At 41.1% G+C, this 17,376-nt stretch overlaps 1 protein-coding gene and 5 non-coding genes across 7 annotated transcripts; 2 read left to right on the top strand and 4 right to left on the bottom strand.

Annotated features, from left to right (window-relative positions):
• The first annotated feature begins 282 nt into the window (after positions 1 to 282).
• On the top strand, positions 283 to 354 carry Trnaw-cca. Its single transcript has one exon. It is a non-coding gene; the product is annotated as a tRNA-Trp (tRNA).
• Positions 355 to 943: 589 nt separating this feature from the next.
• Positions 944 to 1,016, bottom strand: Trnam-cau. The gene has a single exon. It is a non-coding gene; the product is annotated as a tRNA-Met (tRNA).
• Positions 1,017 to 3,458: 2,442 nt separating this feature from the next.
• Positions 3,459 to 13,555, bottom strand: LOC118506154 (heart- and neural crest derivatives-expressed protein 2-like). Of its 2 annotated transcripts, none has more exons than XM_036042923.1 (5): positions 12,556 to 13,555; positions 7,900 to 8,346; positions 7,555 to 7,832; positions 7,315 to 7,467; positions 3,459 to 4,083 (listed from the first exon to the last, which is right to left on the bottom strand). In XM_036042923.1, the coding sequence occupies exons 1-5, from the start codon at positions 12,692 to 12,694 to the stop codon at positions 3,949 to 3,951; spliced, it is 1,152 nt and encodes a 383-aa protein (XP_035898816.1). In that variant the 5' UTR covers positions 12,695 to 13,555; the 3' UTR covers positions 3,459 to 3,948. The 2 variants fall into 2 exon arrangements, with proteins under 2 accessions (XP_035898816.1, XP_035898815.1); XM_036042922.1 differs by having other exon boundaries at positions 7,555 to 7,835; positions 12,556 to 13,554.
• Positions 5,584 to 5,655, top strand: Trnaw-cca. The gene has a single exon. It is a non-coding gene; the product is annotated as a tRNA-Trp (tRNA).
• Trnam-cau lies at positions 6,307 to 6,379 on the bottom strand. The gene has a single exon. It is a non-coding gene; the product is annotated as a tRNA-Met (tRNA).
• Trnag-gcc lies at positions 11,413 to 11,483 on the bottom strand. Its single transcript has one exon. It is a non-coding gene; the product is annotated as a tRNA-Gly (tRNA).
• Positions 13,556 to 17,376: the final 3,821 nt, after the last annotated feature.

Below are 17,376 nucleotides of genomic sequence, written 5' to 3'. Positions count from 1 at the left end.
TGATAGAAGTACAACTATTTTTGTGATGGTTTACACTTATTTAGTGTGCTTGTATGATGCACAGGATTAACGAGATAGGATTTTTCTTATTCGTATGTGTTCATGATCAGCGCTTTTCACCCATGTTTATTGGTAACGTCGCTTCACAACTGAGAAAATTCGAACGGCATTGTAGATTGTTCAGGCAAAGGAAAAACATCGCCTATGGCGGCCTGTAAGCGAGAGAACGTAAAGGTGAATGTTTGTATTCAAAAAGGGCTTTATGGGGCTCAATTGGTATAGGACTCCGTGGCGCAACGGTAGCGCGTCTGACTCCAGATCAGAAGGTTGCGTGTTCAAATCACGTCGGGGTCATCTTTTTGTTCTCCACAACAGTGAAGCTCTTCTTCATCCTGTACGTAATATAAATATGTGAAAGAAGAGAAGGAGTGATTTGATTTTTTGAATTGTTATCGCGGAGCGACTTGATTTTAATGTGAGTCCAAGATGAGTCACATTTGTGTAAAATAAGTCTTAAATAAAGTGTGTAATTTGTTTATGTGGTGAGGAACGTTTGCCATATCGTAATTCTAGTGGAATGTTGTCATTTACATATAAGCCAGGTTATACATGATGCGAGATGTAAAAAAGATTTCGCTAAAAAGTGGGGTGGTATGTGAAATCTGTATGTCAAAAAGATTTCGCCTCCTCGAGAGCTGAAGAAATCTCGGAAAGATTTTGCTTCTCTCTAGCCTACTCTGTCACATGCTATGCGTTGCCATGGTTGTTTTCGGTTGAAGAGAGAGATAGCATGAAGTGCTCTAAACACCGCGGGTAGATGAACCGAGACGAGTTTGACGGAAAAATTTCGCCAATCCTCCTCCCATTCCTTTTATCCGAAAACTTTTGGCATCTCTCATCGTGTAGCCTGACTTTATATGGAGCATAAAAGAAAATTCCGATCTGCCCCGAGTGAGGATCGAACTCACGACCTTAAGATTATGAGACTTACGCGCTACCGACTGCGCTATCGAGGCCGTGAAGGAGAAGGAACTCATACGTTAATACAAACAAAGTAGGAACATTCTTACAAGAGTATCTGTTAGCATGGAGTAGTAAGCCATACAGTACCTCTTTAATTGGGCACAGTTATTCATTTTAGGTGAACATTACATCTGCAGGAAAAGTGATATAGATCGGGGATGGATTTTATCGCGTTGAATGAGCCTAATTGTCTTAGACATTGTTCTAATGCTGTGATAAATAATTTTCATACAACTGAGGATTTTTTGGGAAGCAGTACTAGCAAAAATGCGTAATAAAACTAGAATATACTCAGTGGCGGATCAACCTAGAAGTGGAAAGAGCGGCCGCTCGGGGCCTCGTCGGTTAGGGAGCCTCAAAGGTGAGGAAAATCCGGCTGTTTTCCATTAATATCACAATTAGAGGGCCTCAACTGCCATACCGCTCAGGGCCTCCAAATATCTTGACACACCACTGTATATACTAAACAAACAATTGAAGGAAGATGGAAAAGTAAAATCAGATACAATATTTCACGATGATATAACATTCTGAAAGTTTTCTTTTTTATTATAATACTATTGGCATAAAAAAAACAGGAAACCCTAATCATAAAGGTGGAAAAATTTGCTTAGATATTTATGGAGAATAAGGACACACATAGCTAATTTATTTATAAGAAGGAATATACATAAATGGGATTTACTCTTAGAATTTGCAAAATATCTGCAGTCTTAGAATTGTAAAATCATCATTAGCCGATTTTATTTAAGAAAATCACCAAATATCCTATTTGGAAGTAGGGGCTCCTATTTGGAATCAGCTTCGCTACGCTTATGAATCACTGTAAGCTAGTTTATCATCACATGAACATTCCTTTCATTTCTTATATTCACCATATTTTGTTTTTAAAGATTACTCAATATTCAACTGAAATTTCAAAGAAAATTGTCTATATTATTACGATTATTTTTCGCAAAAATTACACCGAGTGGGAGCGCATCAAGCTCGAATTAAATTTTTTTGCATGGAGTTTCTGATTTGACAGCGGAAGAATCGCGCCAAACAGAGTCGCAATGGGAAAATCGCTTACAATCTGGAAGCAGTGTTAGGCAGTATTACTCACAAAAACATAATTCAGATCCTACTCGTTCCGATGTAAGGAACACAAAAGGACACACTCGCAAATCGTAAACAATTCCTTAAGCCTCCTAACCACGACAGCCGAAAATCAATTTTATCTCTTAATTTTTCACGGTTTGAGTGCCCGGCCGCGGTGAGTAATGTGAAAATGACTCTTGATGACTGTCGTGGCCAAGTGGCTTTAGAGTTAGACTGTTTGCGCCTCGCTAAGGATGTGCAACCGTGCAACCTGCGGAACTCTTCCTACTAGCCAATTTCCGTTCTTAACCCAATGCCCCCAAAGTGGAGAGGAACATAATATCGGAAATATTAAGCAAAGTGTCATAATTAATACATTAGCTTATTGCCCCATTTTTTGCATGTCCGAAACAGTCGTCGTAATAAAACATTCCAGAGCGAAATTCTTTGTAAGCTAATGAGCGTTCAAATAGGAAAAATTATATCTTCTTAGCATTGATAAGATTGCAATGGGTAGAAAGTGGTAACTTTAGGCTATGAATACTTCAGTTAAGATGACTCAGAAAACGTTTGCATACAGTTCTTCTTTGACACTATACCCTTGAGAGGCTTTGACCTGACAATTCTAGCTTCCTTGACTTGATTTTTACCATTTCTCATTCCTGTGGACAGAGTTTGTGTAAAGTAAAGTCAGTTTTTACACATAAAATCCTGTTTATTTTTTCTAGAGTCCTTCCCCACCATCGGTACCACGAAAACCGTAGTTCCTTTTCCACAAAGCTTAGTTTGTTTGTTGCCATTAGCTTAATTCGAATCACAAAAGCGGTCCAATCCGCGATCACAATTTTATTGATTGGCTATTGGCTGGGCTGCCATGACAGTTGTACGGTGCGATGCGCATTGTCTGGGATGAGCACACCGACACACACACAGATAAATGCTGGCACGTGTACGTGTTTGCGTCCGTGGGGCACATTCACGATCGGAAATCAAAATATTTACCCTTGACAGGGCAGCACCGGACACGGGAAACCTTACCGCCGTTTTAGGAATATCGCTCGGCTAAAAAAGCTGGGTCTCCTTCTAGTTGTTCCACGGGCCGGGCTGGGCCATCATCATCGTGTTGCTGCGGCTGTCGTTGGTGGTGTAGTAGTGTGGTGGCCGGAACGAGAAAGAGGGCCATCTGGTTTTTTGTCAGAGTTATCGCAACCGTTTCGAGATTAAAATGTATCTAATATTAGCTTCCATAAAACGCATATGGATGAAGACTCAGGAGACCGTGTATTTGGGAGGGTTTCGATGTGGTTAGACGGTTCTTTCAATGTAAAAGTGCATATTGATGATGGAACGTCTACTATCGATCGAATAGTAATACACATTTATTTTCGCAGCAAGAAGCCAATCGATCTCTAACCTAGCATGGCACAGCCTCTCTTCTTTTGATCGGGCCAATCAGTCGTAAGCGGTGAAGGAGGAGAACAAGAAATGAGTAGAATTTTCTGTACACAGTGGTGCTACTTCCTGCTACTATTTAGCCTAGTCACAAAGCGGACGTTAAGAATGTAGAGCCTTTGTAGCTGCTCCTACTGTATTCCGCTAGGATTAATCTACTTTGGGCGAGATTGTAGTAACGGATGCACATGATTTTCACGTCGTGGGCGTCTTTTAATAGCCTTTTAAGTGTCTTCAGCGACTGCGTACTAAATGCGGTACTGTTGGAATATATTTTTATCTCTATTACAGTAATGTTTTTCAAACAGCAATTTTGGTGTAATTTTTTTCTTCATCCAAACTGTTATCAAATCACGTCCTCCACGTTGCAAGTGCACTTCATCTACACATTACTTATTTGATAGTGGTCTTCGTTTCCAGTGCCCAAACGTGCTGGGGCCACCCGGTACGGCCTTTGATTTTTCGTCCTTCCGCCACGGGCGGACTCGTGCTGCTGGTGGCATTCGGGGTTCCATTGGCGGTAAAGTTCTGTGTGAAAGAAGAGAAAAAAGAGGTTTCAGGAAAGGATTGAAACGTTTTGTAGCACAATTAGCTCGATTGTTAAGCGACCGATTGTTTGCGGCTCTTCAAAGAGATGTGGTTGTGAGAAATAGTACAACAAACCCGACAGGACAGTTCTAATGGAAATTGCATTTGACGAAAGCTGTGAAGTACACATTCTCACGATGTCTGACATGGGGCTTACTTTTGAGTCATTTTCATTTTTTTTTCTTTTCCGTGTTTCAAATACTATTTTGGGAAAATATTTTTCCACTTGAGATAATGTTAGGAGCTTCATCAGCCTCAATGTCTCGGTAGAAATGATGGGCATGATTCTTTGAGCTCTGAGTCACGAGAATAAAATGGTACAACCTAATCAATATTGATTTTAAGTGAAGAAATGTATTCAAAGACGATAAAATCGATGGGGGACATTACCAAGGCGCCACGTCGTTCGGGAATCCAAAACGACACACGCCTCAGAGCACTTGCCGCCAGTCGCTTGTGGAGAAGATGAAGACCGAAGTAATCGTAATTTGTTTTATGGAAAAAGTTCAAGTGCAGCTTTATCGTTGTCAAGTGCCGACTCGAGCAATGCCCCGCGCATCCGTGGGAAGACGGAAGGGTTTCGACTGTTTCACCGGCACAAGAAGGCTCTGTTTTGACTGGATTCTGCTGGTACGGCTCAGCCATGAAAAGGCGTCTTTTAATATGCCCGAAGTGTAATGTGGCGGCAAAAGCATATCGTACATGTGACATGAAGTTGTGGTTGGGCGGTCGTTTTCATGCCGAAAGTGGTTCTTCCCGTTCCCATTGCTGGCGGGGACACTTGAAAGGTTTACTTCCGTCAGGAAGCGCATTTTTATCTCTGAAAGGATGGATTCTGGGAGATATGATGAATTGAAGGTAGGGCGCTATTTATAGTAAAGTGACTAACATACTTTAAATTATCACTTTCCTGGTTTTCAGTACGAGGATAGCAATTCGATTTAGCAACACTCGGATTCTTGTTTTCTCTCTCCCACTCGCTTTGTGTTATTAGTCATTTTTCGGAATTCTGGAAGAATTTCGGTTTCTGCCCAATTATCATACAATGTGACAAATTGTGCGTGGTACACGGACTACGCTATAGGACTGCTAATAGATTGACAGAAGAGGAGAAAAAAAGACAACGGAATTTAGAACATTTTGAAACAGTAGAAGGGCCATGTGCATGAAAAGGGGCGTCACTTTGGTGACTGCTTTTTTTGGTGCATTGCCAATGATTGATTAGTGGAGAGGGTCATATATTTGACACTATTTTTCACCGATCGGGGTCTAAAAGACGAACGCGCAATTAAGAGAGCATGCGCCAAAAATGCATTCTGCGTTTGTAAAAATACAAAAGGGGCGTTTCTTGTTGTGCTGCCGGGCGAGAATAGATACCGCTGTGAGATCGTAGTGAGCCGTTGTTTTATGTAAGCGGTTAGTGGGTGGAAGGTGTAACCAGACTCCGTGGCGCAACGGTAGCGCGTCTGACTCCAGATCAGAAGGTTGCGTGTTCAAATCACGTCGGGGTCAAATTTGATCTCTTTTTTTCAAATTCAGTTTATTATTTTGTGTTTTTAACATCGAAAAATTAGCACTACGGCCAGGTCGTCCTTCATCAATAAAAAAAACATTGGAAAATTGACAATGTTATGTAAATTGCAGTACAAATAATAATAATAACTCCATACTTTTCGCAAAAAATCGATATTGTTACTTCAACTGATTGTTTAGTAGTCTCAGAACAATTTTAACTTTCCAATTTTGTACAATAATTTGAAGTGTCTTTTGTACAATGTGGCAAATGACAAATGACACCATTTGAGGGTTTTAAACACCATATTTAAAAAAAGCATAAATTTAATGTTATCAAATTGAAATGTTTAAAGGATTACTGAATTACTACAAAGACAAAAAAAGTATCACATTTTAATGTGTCTTGAGAATTTCTCATAAAAGTGTATGGAAATTTCAAAGCAATACATTATTTAAAACTTTTATAATATGCACTTATTTCCTTATGTGCTTTTTTCCTTGGTGCGCGTCCTCCTTAGATGTGCTGTTTTACTACTTAGAGAGAATTACATACACACAAATACAACCATGTTATGTGTTTTTAACTAAATAAATACAACCCATTAGTTTGCTGAGCGCGATACTGTCACATAAAAAAACGATTGGTTCTGCCCCGAGTGAGGATCGAACTCACGACCTTAAGATTATGAGACTTACGCGCTACCGACTGCGCTATCGAGGCTTGTGAAGGAGGGAGCGATATATTGTATCCAGTGCCTATGCATTCAACTCCACAGTGTCCTTAGAGCTAATAGATTGTTTTGCGCCATAGCTTCGTCCTTATTTGGCGTAATGATTTTCCCACCGAACGATCCGTTTTTCCTTCACAGCGCAAACTTATTCCCCTGTATAATGGAGTTGCAATGTTGTGTTGTGTTGTAGTTCTTCCGGAGTCAAGTGCTCTTGTGCACGTGCACGTACATGTCATAAATAGGGGTTGTGAGAAAAAGATACCAACGGAAGGGTATAGGGACCTGTAGCTGCAGCAGGTTACGCTCTCCCCTATCCATTACGCACCGAAACATTAAATTGTGCTGTTGCGAGTATTGAGGAGGTAATAATAAACAATCAGCGAATTAAACTCTTGAGGAAATCGGACCCAGGAAAATTTTGTGCAATGGTCGGTAAGGATAATTCGATTACCGTCTATTAGTGGGCCACTTTGCGGCATTAAATTGTGTCTGTGAAAATGGATGGTAATGAGATTGTGGCCCTTTTTCTCACACCCACCCTAACCCGGATCAAGATTCACAGAGGCGTGAAAACCAGACAATTTTGGCTCATTCCCAACGCACACACCAATGTTTAGTAACATAGAAGTTGGTTAATGTTTTTTCGAGAAGAATAATGAAACCCTGTTTGCTAAATTCTATTTGATTTGTTGCTTAAATTGTGTCTCAATTTTGTTGCGTTAGGGTGGGCAGCCCAACCAGCAGAAACCACAAAACCAGACCCACTCAATAAAGATAATGATTCGATTAAGAAAAATTTCTCTATTTGGTGCGTCTGTTCCTGGCCTTCGAGACTGAGCCTTTCATCATTCGTATGGGTCAGATGTTAGAGTGAGAGGGTGGCCCCATTTACGGTGGCCCCATATCGCGTCACGACTATACTTACTTGCATTAGCGTCTTCTGGGCACGCCGTTCGGCATTAATCTTGCGAGACGAGGGCACCAGTTCCGCGCGGAAATCACACGACGGGTCCTGGTTTCCGTTCACGACCGCCAACAGATGTGCGATGTAGGAAATGGCTAGCCGTAGTGTTTTGATCTGAAAGCATAGGACAACAATATGGCGACGATAAATAGATATTCTGTGTATTAGGTTTTAAGTTATTTTAGTTAAAAGTCCTGTTACCTTGGACAGTTTGGTATCGTTGGGAACGTTCGGTATGCGGTCCCGCAGCGAGGTGTAGGCCGAATTGATGCTTTGTGTCCTACGACGCTCTTTCTTGTTGGCCGTGTTGCGTCGCTTGACCACCCGTACTATGGGCACACCGTTGCCGGGAATGACACCGGACGAGGACGGTGCCATGTGCATGTGTTGTGACTGGTGTTCGGAACCTGCGGTGCCTGAAACGGGGTCAACTGACGTTCCGGCTCCTCCAAAGTATCCCTCATCCGGGACGTAGATGCCTGCTGGAAGCGATCAAAATGTTAGCTTTGTGTGTCTATTTGTCCTTCTGCAGTCTGCATTGCTTACCGGCGTTGCTCTTTTCATAAACAATCGAGGAACAGTACATGGACGATGACATTTGTTGTTGATGATGGTGGTTAGGGTGGTGATGGTGGTGGTGCTGTTGAGGGTAGCCTCCGGGTGGTAGAGGATGGCCAGCACCACCGTACGGTGACGAAGACGCCGACATGGAGGATGATGTGGAGGAAGCCGACGACAACGACGATGTTGACAAGGACGATTGATCGGGCGGTTGCTGCTGTTGGGCCGAGATGTTGCGAACAGCGCTTACCATGGCCGAGGCATTCCCGCTGGCACTGACCACCGCCGATGCCGCCACCGGGGGTGAGTACCGGTCTCTGTTCATGTCTGGGTGTGATTCGCTCGAACTGCACGGTGAACCCCAGTAGCCCTCCTCGTCCATGATGATCACTCCTGCACCAGCTCCTCCACCTCCGCTGGTCACTTGTCCTCCTGTCAATTCCGAGGGCAGAGAGATAAACAAAAATAACGATGAGCACACACCCCCACACGGTGGACGACCCACGAAAAGTCTGTCCCAGCTTCTCCCACGAACTTCGATCGCCGGGCACGAGCTAGCCGCGATCGCACACAAACATAAACGAGGAAAGTTTAGGTTTTTTCCTCACCAACTTCAAGTATGAAATGAAACAACAACAATAAACAAAGCGCGTTGCGTGCGTGTGTCTTCGGAAAGGTGAAATCCCTGGCGAGGAGGAAAAAAATGCCGCCTTACGGACCCTGGCCACACTATACCATTCACTGACCTCACAACGGGCCGATTGGTTCGTAAGAAAATCCCAAAAAGGCGAATGCGAAGAAAAACGAAACCGGCGGACGAGATTGTCGAACACCGGAGATGCTCCGTGTATCGTATCTTAATGATTTGTTTATCGTAGAACAAGTGATACAACGCCCAGGGGCCTGCTGAGCCTTGGGGTGTGTGCTAGAGAGGGTGGAAGTGTCTTCAGTAACATACCGTCCTCTGCGTTACACTCTCGATCGCGTTACACTCTCGAGCAGCAGCAGCAGAGAAAAGATTATGGTATTTTTTTAAAACTACTTGAGAAAAAGGCGGAAAAAGTGGAAAGAAAATCGATACCCACCAACCACTACACATCTCCGGGGGTATGATGCTCGGGGTCAAGTCCATAAATCCCGAACCCCGTTGTTTATATTTGCAGGAGTGCAACGGAGCAACAAGCAGCAGCGGAAAAAGATTACCTCTAGACGGGGGCAACACGAAGCAACACCAAGAAAGAAGCCGGGAGAACGATCGAGAGTGAAAAATTGCACGCGTGACTGGAGAAAGGATTGATCGTCGTTGCACGCTAGACAAGTGAAACGTGAAGTATCCGGTTTCCGGACAAACATGGAACTCATCGTGAATATGGGCTTGCAGGCAATCGATATCCTTGCGGAAGAAACACAGAAGCTTGCCCCGGAAGGTTTTGTGGTGTGAAAATGTCCTTAACAACCTTGAAGACTAATCGTTCCTACGATCATATGCTCGTCTGTGCTTTTCGGGTAAGTCTTTTTTTCTTAATTGTTGTTTATTTTTTGTGATCATCTCCCGGGTGACTAGAGATTGGGTGTGTTTCGTGCGTGAATTTTGAGCTCTGTTTAGGGTTACGTCAATGTCTTTCTAACTCTGAATGAGGAGTTGTTCGATAGTGTTCCTCGACAGGATATCAGCACTTGAGAAGCTGTTTATTTTTCAGCTCGACTATTTCCTGATGTTTCGATGGCGGATAATAGCCGGAAATATCCTTTTACAGTTTGCACCCATTGACATGAAAACGAGTTAATGGGCAACTACGAACACGCTTGCAACAGTTTCGTTATTTGTTAGTGGAACTTTTATTGATTGAAAAATTAAGATAGTTCAGCCTGTTTCACACACCATATCATCTTTGAAAATACTGAAAATGTCAGATCGCGATGATAGTAGTTTAACGAACTTACGAAACAATATTCTGAACCATCTTTAAGCATAAGCTAGATTGGTGATGACAGATCATTGTAAACCATGCTGCATGACGACCTTTTCCCTTGCAATAAGCTTTAGAAGTGTATCTAGATAATACAACTAATGACTGATTAGTTATTTCTCTCGCTCGAAAACAACTTATTCTCTCGTTCTGCACACTATGCTCAAAATACACTTCTTTGTGTTCGATTTAAAGGTTTGCATATCTTGTAAAAAGGGGACAGCTTTTCCTCTACCCACATATTGACTGAGATGACTTTGGCTGAAAAAGTACAATTATTTGTGGTTTACATGTAAAATGCAATAAAACCAAACTAAACCATCTACTTAGCGCAAAATTCAAAAATTCCAAAAGACGAATAAAGTCTAAATGATTCAAACTCGCTAGAACTGTTAGGTTCACAAATAACTAATAGACGATTTGAAAACTTTTGGGCCCAGCACAGAAAATGGAACCGTTGAGGATGCTGTTCGCTAAAGGAAGTAAATCAGACTCATGAATAAGCCTACTGCGATGCTAGGACTGATTGGTCTTGCAGTGTCCTCATGGTTACATTCGTTAGGAATTATTCATAAGAAAGGAAAATGAATTCTCCATGAACGGACCATCCCTTCACCTTCATACCGTAACTTCACTACCGCGGCCAACGGCTTTGCTGAGTGATCTGTTCGGTCCCGACTGATGTTATTTATTATGAACCACACAAACCGGGGGCAAATCATCACAGGGGAACGAAATTGAACGCAGTTGATAGAGATTGAGTTAAACACTACGGAAAGGCGACTTAACATTGAGCCATACATTGCGCCACCGGTAAAATCGTACCTGGATGATGGATGAAAAATGGCTTCAGAGATGAATACGTCCTATGGATTGGCCCGTAATGTCGTGAGACATGATTTGGGGATTCAATATGTGTTTCAGGTCATCCTTTAATTTTTCGGATGGCGAACTATTTATCCTGGAGTGGCCACATAACACACGCAAAATGAGCAAGCGCAAGCAGCAGCAAAATAAAATTGTGTTAAGTCCTGTATTAATATTTACTCCTCACTTTTAAAGTACAGCCCCTTATTCATCGATGAAGGAGTAAAATTTATTGTTTAAAATTAATAATTATAAGCTTTGGAAAATGAGTTTTTTTCCCAAGTTTGCAATAGTGCTATCGAAATCGATCAATAATTATGTCTACAAGAAGGTCAATCCGCACATACAGCGACCATTTCCTTAGTCTTTCCTTAGTTGTCTCACAAAAGAAAATATAGTTTGTTGTTTATTCAACAATAGTTACCACATAGTATTCACAATAGTTACCCATAGTTTTTCCGAGCAAAACCCGCAAGGCATAGCGCGGAACTGAGCGGAACAGTACGAAGAGCGTTACGAAGCGTTACTTTTTTTTGTTCCGTTGCGCTTTGTTCCGCTGTGTGTGTGGCTGCGGTCTAACTGTTGAGGGGTGTAAGGAAAGATATGAACAATTCTGAGCAATTGAAAAATGCCCATAATAAAAATACAAAAAAAGCCTCGTTGCATCGGCCGGGAATCGAACCCGGGCCGCCCGCGTGGCAGGCGAGCATTCTACCACTGAACCACCGATGCTGGTCGAGAGAGAGGGCTCTTTTATAAAATTATAAACTGCAATACTCGCCCATACTTTTGACTTCGACTTGACATACACACTTAGTACTGATAACCTAATATCCTTTTGTCCGCAATGGATTATTTTCTAAACCCAAGAAATAAAAATCCACCTAGTTTGCTCTTTTCGCTTCAAGTTGCATAACACTGTATCCGATGATTACAAAACATATTTAACGCACTCTTTACCCCAAATCATTGTCGGGCACGTGGTAAATCTCATCATAAACAGAGCGCCATCATTCACACGTCCTAAAGCTGCTTCCCAAAATTACCAAACGATTAGTCAGTGCGCCAGGCAATAATGATCGTAACGCGTTCGTGTCACGTGCATGCGTGAGTGAGCGGTCTTCAAAGGTGAAACCGATGAATTGACGGCTTATTGATGAAGCGTCGGATTCGGTTACCTCCAACGGAATCAAACTAATATCGTCAAACTGGAAATAGCGGGTACTGATACGGCAGCAGACAGGGGTGGGGAAAACGTTATGCCTCACGAGCGAGGATGTTGTAAGTAAACTGTGAAGCGAAAAGTGTAGTGATGTTGGTTGGTGATCGAAAAGAAGATTCCATTTCACTCTATCCGGTGGTGGGATAGAGTCGCTCGAAAAAACCGTTCGAAAAGAAGTTTGAGACCTTGGCTTATCGGACGATCGTACAGAGTTTATGGCGGTAATAAGGCTAATTTTAGAGTAATCGTACCCCTTTTTCTCGAGACCGCGGTGCAGTGTGGATTTGGTTTGTTGTTGTTTATTTCATTTTCTGGTCGTTTGCTAAACTCTTTTTTCTTTTTAAATTGAAATTCAAGCTTCAAGGATTGGGTATACACTGTGCCGAACGTACAAATGCATGGTTGAAATATAAGTAGAGTAGCAATACTTCTGACTCTGAAGTTGCTTGCTTTTTAGCTCCAATAATTGAACTACTAAGTTTAAACGCTTTTTTCTTATAAAATTACTCCTTAGAAAAACTCTTTACACTGCTCACAATCAGTCAAAGTAATAGTAGTTGTAAGTCAGTTAATTGCACTTACCCGAATTTTGGGAATCTGCCGGATAGAGTTGTGTGTAGTAGCTTCCATTTGATTCGTAGTACGGATCGGGATCGCAAACACGGTGGCAAAGATCACCATCGGAAGATGCAGTTTCGTAGCTGGACATTTTGTTATACATTTAGATGGACCGTTTGCTTTCCCGTCCGATGTGTCCTTGCTGTTGTAACCTTAATGTATTCCAATTGCCAAACAGTTGACTGAGATATCAGCGAGGAACTTTAGATTTGATTTTAATAATTAGCACCACACTTTCCAACAAATCTTTCTTTACTGAAACAATCACATGGAACTAACATTCGGTTTTTCACTTGATTTTCCTTTGAAAATTCTTTCTTTCACACTGCAACTAGCATTGCTGAAGAAGATGGTTTCGTAAGCACTTGAGAGCTCAATCTTTCACTTGATACTGTCGGCCGTCGCTCACGATCCTATAAACTGTCACGCACGCACGGTTCAAGTTCTAGCAGCAGACTAAACCAACATCCCTTTCATTCTAAGTGCGTGCGGTGCGCTTTCATTGTCGAGTCTCGTGCATCACAAGCAAGCTTGGCCGCTGATTGGCTGGCGCAGAGAGGATGCTTCTCTGCGAGGTGAAAAATCGGGGGTTTTCCACCGTTCTTCTATTCATTTTCGGGGTAATTTTTTTCTTCGTCCTTTTTTTCTTTCTCGGCCAGACCATGGGGTTTGGGACATTATATCTTCATAAGCCTTTATCCATAAGAAATTGGTTGTGCTGCCCTTTGTTAACAGCGATTTTGCGCAACTTGATGTCGACGACGGTGATGATCGGCTGTAGCCACGCCTCTTTGACTCGCGGAAATGAAGACGACAGTGCGGATCGGTTTTCGGTGATGCATTTTCCGCAGCCAACAAACACACACACACACACATTGAAGCGTTGGCAATCGTCGGCTGGTTTCAGTGCTGTGCGCTTTTCCTGCTTCCTGTTGTTTACTGTGGTTTGTTAGGTTGTCGTTTCTGCTTCCTCCGGCCACCTAAAACACCGCATCGAAATGCAAATGTACTGAATTTTCGCTGGATACTTTTATTGCGCAAACACTTACGCCTCGAATGTGTTGCGGTTAAATAATTGTTACGCCAAAACGAGGTGCAGAGTTGTTTGCTTGTATTGTACTTTTTGGATCAAATTTTGATCGAATTGTTTTATGAGGTATTAAATTAGTTTCTACAACATAGATTTGTAGAATTAGCATTGAAAATTAGTCTCCTATTGTACTTTACATTTCTCAATAAAAATTCTTTTACAGTTGATAATTTCTTGATGCTGCTCCTTAAGACGAAAAGTTAAGTAAAATAATGCCATTAGGTTGCTGTGAGAAAAAAAAACCTTTCCCTGTGGCACCGTTGCTACAAAAACAACTTGACATCGGAGCACTTGAAATGCACTAGACTCAACGAAAAATCCCTTGCACGAGCGATCAAAGGAAAACCTTCGCAAGGGACAAAGGATAGAAAGACGGGTCTAGTGACATGACTAATGTCCAATTTGTTTTTTCCTCGTCGTTGGTCGTACGAACCCATCAACCTGTTCCTGTGGTCTGGCATTTCATCCTCTTTGGATATTCCATCATGTTGGGTTGTGGTGAAAGAGCTTGATATGTCTGACTGTGGTAAAACATGTATAGATATGCTGAAATGTTCGTTTATTTATTTTATTTATTAATTACTACGAACAGTAGTTGTATGTTTTTTTGGCCCGGTTCTATTGTTGTGGCTATGGCTTCGATGGGGGTTGGTTTATTCAGGTTGTCTATCCTGGGTCTGGACTGAAACAAACAAGCACAGTTATTGGAACAGTACAAATATGCATTTTGCTGCGTGCAATGTTCTCCAAGTTGCCCAGCAATGATACAGCCCGTGATCGACCAAGTCAACATCGAACTCAAAAGCGATCGGCGAATTCCATCCCGCAACAGCAGGAGTGACTCCACTGTGTAGGAAGCTGTACCCCCCGGACGGATATGGGTTGGAAGTATTATGGGGATGAGGAATCAAAGGATAAGACTGTTGTCTCTGGCGAATCGGCAAATGAGCTTCATGTAGGCGAGGTCCCTAGTCGCCAACACTGGTCTAATTTCTACACCCGGTCGTCTGCCGATGCTCTCGACTGCGCCCAACAAGAGGGTCTTGCGGTTTCAAACTCCGAAATATGTTCGTTTGTCATACATATTTTTGTATTCCGATTTTTATAATCCGTTCAATCATAGAAGAAATTAAACTTTGAAATGAATATTGTATAGCAATTTTCATTTCACCCATCCATAAGCACTTCAAGACGGCATCTCACCACCAAAATAGAAAGGCGACCACACAAACACAAAACCGAAAGTCGTAAATTTGTTTGAGGTTCTAAACCTTTGAACGTCTTGTGACATTTATGACGTTTTGCCTCGAGCAAGTGGCTCTCGTCCCATGCAAATGGAAGGTCCTTTTTTCGGTTGGGCCGTGGTCGACCGTTAGCGCCACCATGGAGCGTCTTCAAACGCGCCATTTCTTTACCATTTTCGTAAATTGTTTCCATATGTGTGAACTAGTCTGCGCGGTACGTGATTTACAAAGTGTCAAAACATTGACCGCTGCTTTTGTACCAAAAGAGATTTTTTTTTTCCTGTTCTGGGGTGTACAGAATGATGTTGTCATGTCATACGAGATATTATGCGATGCCGTTAAGCATTGATCATTTGTATAAGATTAGATGTGGTCTCCCATTTTGGTTAATTTAATGAATTGATTGTAAGAATTGTAGCTCGAAACGCTACTATTAGTAGCTAAGTATACTAAGTCAAAATAAAAAAAAGTCAAAAAGTACTAGTATACTAAGTCAAAGGTATATAATAATTTATGAGTATACATTTCGTTTACCTTCTAAAGACCTCGAGGACATCTCAAATTAGAAAACTAATAATTTGCATGGGTGCCTTGAAATCTATCAGAATGGAAAAAATCAAATTGATTGAATCATCGGATGTTTTATTCAGTGAAAGCATTGCGAGGATCTATTAAACCTGGTTTACATTCTCAAAAAACACTGTGGGGCTGAACTGTGTATTTATTGGTAGTAGTGCTATATATTGCACTTAATTTGCTTAATCACTTTAATTTTATTTCAGTTTCAAACAGAAACGAATAATGATTATTAAAAAAATTTACTCATTAATATCAAATTCTTTTAAAATTTCATTAGAAACTTTTCTGTCGGTAGGGCAGTTCGAAATTAAAACATCCTATGGTTAATGGTTAATAGTTGAGCAGAATGAGCTCGTAAATTCAAGAACAAAGCAAGGCAACCAAAACGGCTGCAGTCTCCATGTTTCACGTACGCAGCCAACGGTTTTCATATTGGCTAAACGCAGAAAGGTGTGTTATACAAGGGGGTGTCTTATCTGTTCTACAGTTTATGCCACCGGCGCACATTGGGCGTAGCTTCTTTAAATTAAATTATATAATTTAATATTACGGATTAAATAATAATTTAATTAATTGTTACTCTATTCGTTTTACGCAAGCAAAACTCCAAAATGCAGTTGTACACACTAAATTTTTTAAATGTTACAGTACAGTTTTGATACATTCGATTGGGCCGAATTATTTCATATCAGTTTTATGTGTTCTTGTGTAGTATTCTGTAAGTAGTGTAAATAATTATGACGACTAGTATTACACACATTATATTCATTAGAGAATATACAATAAACGTTACCTTCATAATACAAATTGTTGTAGGCTATTGTGCCAAGAACGATTTATTTATTTATTTACTGTCAGTATAATTGAGGTCACGTAACTCAAATCATAATGAGGCGGTAACTCATTTAAAATTAATTTGCATTATAATTCATGACCTAACACAACACAACAATGCAGCTAAGAAATAAGCTGAACAAAAAGTAATATACAAAAAGTAATATACAACGCAGTCGTTCACTTAATACACACTGTGCTGTGTGTCTAAGTGCTGTGTGTCTAAGTTGTGGGTTTAAAACATTAGTAGGCTTAAATGACAGTAGTTGCTCTGTGTAAGTTTATATTTAACTGACCAAGTATTAGCGATGCATCTGTGCTGCCGCATCGCACTCTAGCTCCTCTTATAAAAGAGTAATACCGTATTCATTCATCAATTTGACTAACTACATCGATTTCTCATGAAATCAATTTCCCACATGGTCGTCCACCCACCTGACTTTATATTGTACGGTACAGACACACTTTCGTTCCTTTATCGGTTGGATTGAAATAGTTAAGGAGCTGAGCTCGATAATTTGCTCGTACTAACAATTTAATCGCCGAGCAAAGAATTATCACACTAGCTATGGCTGTGTAATAGATAGTACCTATCTAAACAACTATCTGGCGCAGCTGATAAATAACATCTTTGTGGTCATCATGAAAGATGAAACTTTCTTGGCAAAAAAGGTAAGGTAAAAAAGGTGGCATTAGTGTCCTGGTATACACAAATCCTATGAAAGGCCATTGATTAGGATTTTATAGTGTTGTTAATTTGGCAACAACATTAGGTTCTACGAGAACACATAAAGAATATATCTCTCATCACAAAGTATAACTTAAAGGTTGGGTTGTGATGATATGGCCAATGTAATGAGTTAAAAGATTGCAGGAATTACCACCACCACCAGCACCACCTGAAAATGAGACTCTGTTTTACTGCAAATTATCCAATTGTTGGGAACAAATCCGGAAGAAATTCTCCACTCATTTTGTGCGTATGACGGAGAATGAGCTTATCGTGAAAAAGTACTTTAAATATTGTATCTCATACAT

This window comes from Anopheles stephensi, chromosome 2 (genome assembly GCF_013141755.1).
Source record: "Anopheles stephensi strain Indian chromosome 2, UCI_ANSTEP_V1.0, whole genome shotgun sequence".
NCBI classification, from domain to species: domain Eukaryota; kingdom Metazoa; phylum Arthropoda; class Insecta; order Diptera; family Culicidae; genus Anopheles; species Anopheles stephensi.
Note: the sequence above shows the minus strand (reverse complement) of the source record. Positions and strands in the feature narration are given on the sequence as shown.

Coding starts and splice junctions, on each gene's coding strand:
- LOC118506154 (XM_036042922.1), bottom strand. CDS start 12,694: ATGTATAACAAAATGTCCAGCTACGAAACTGCATCTTCCGATGGTGAT. Junction 7,836..7,899: donor TTATGAAAAGAGCAACGCCG/GTAAGCAATGCA, acceptor GATCGCTTCCAG/CAGGCATCTACGTCCCGGAT. Junction 4,084..7,314: donor CCCAGAAGACGCTAATGCAA/GTAAGTATAGTC, acceptor TCTTTCACACAG/AACTTTACCGCCAATGGAAC.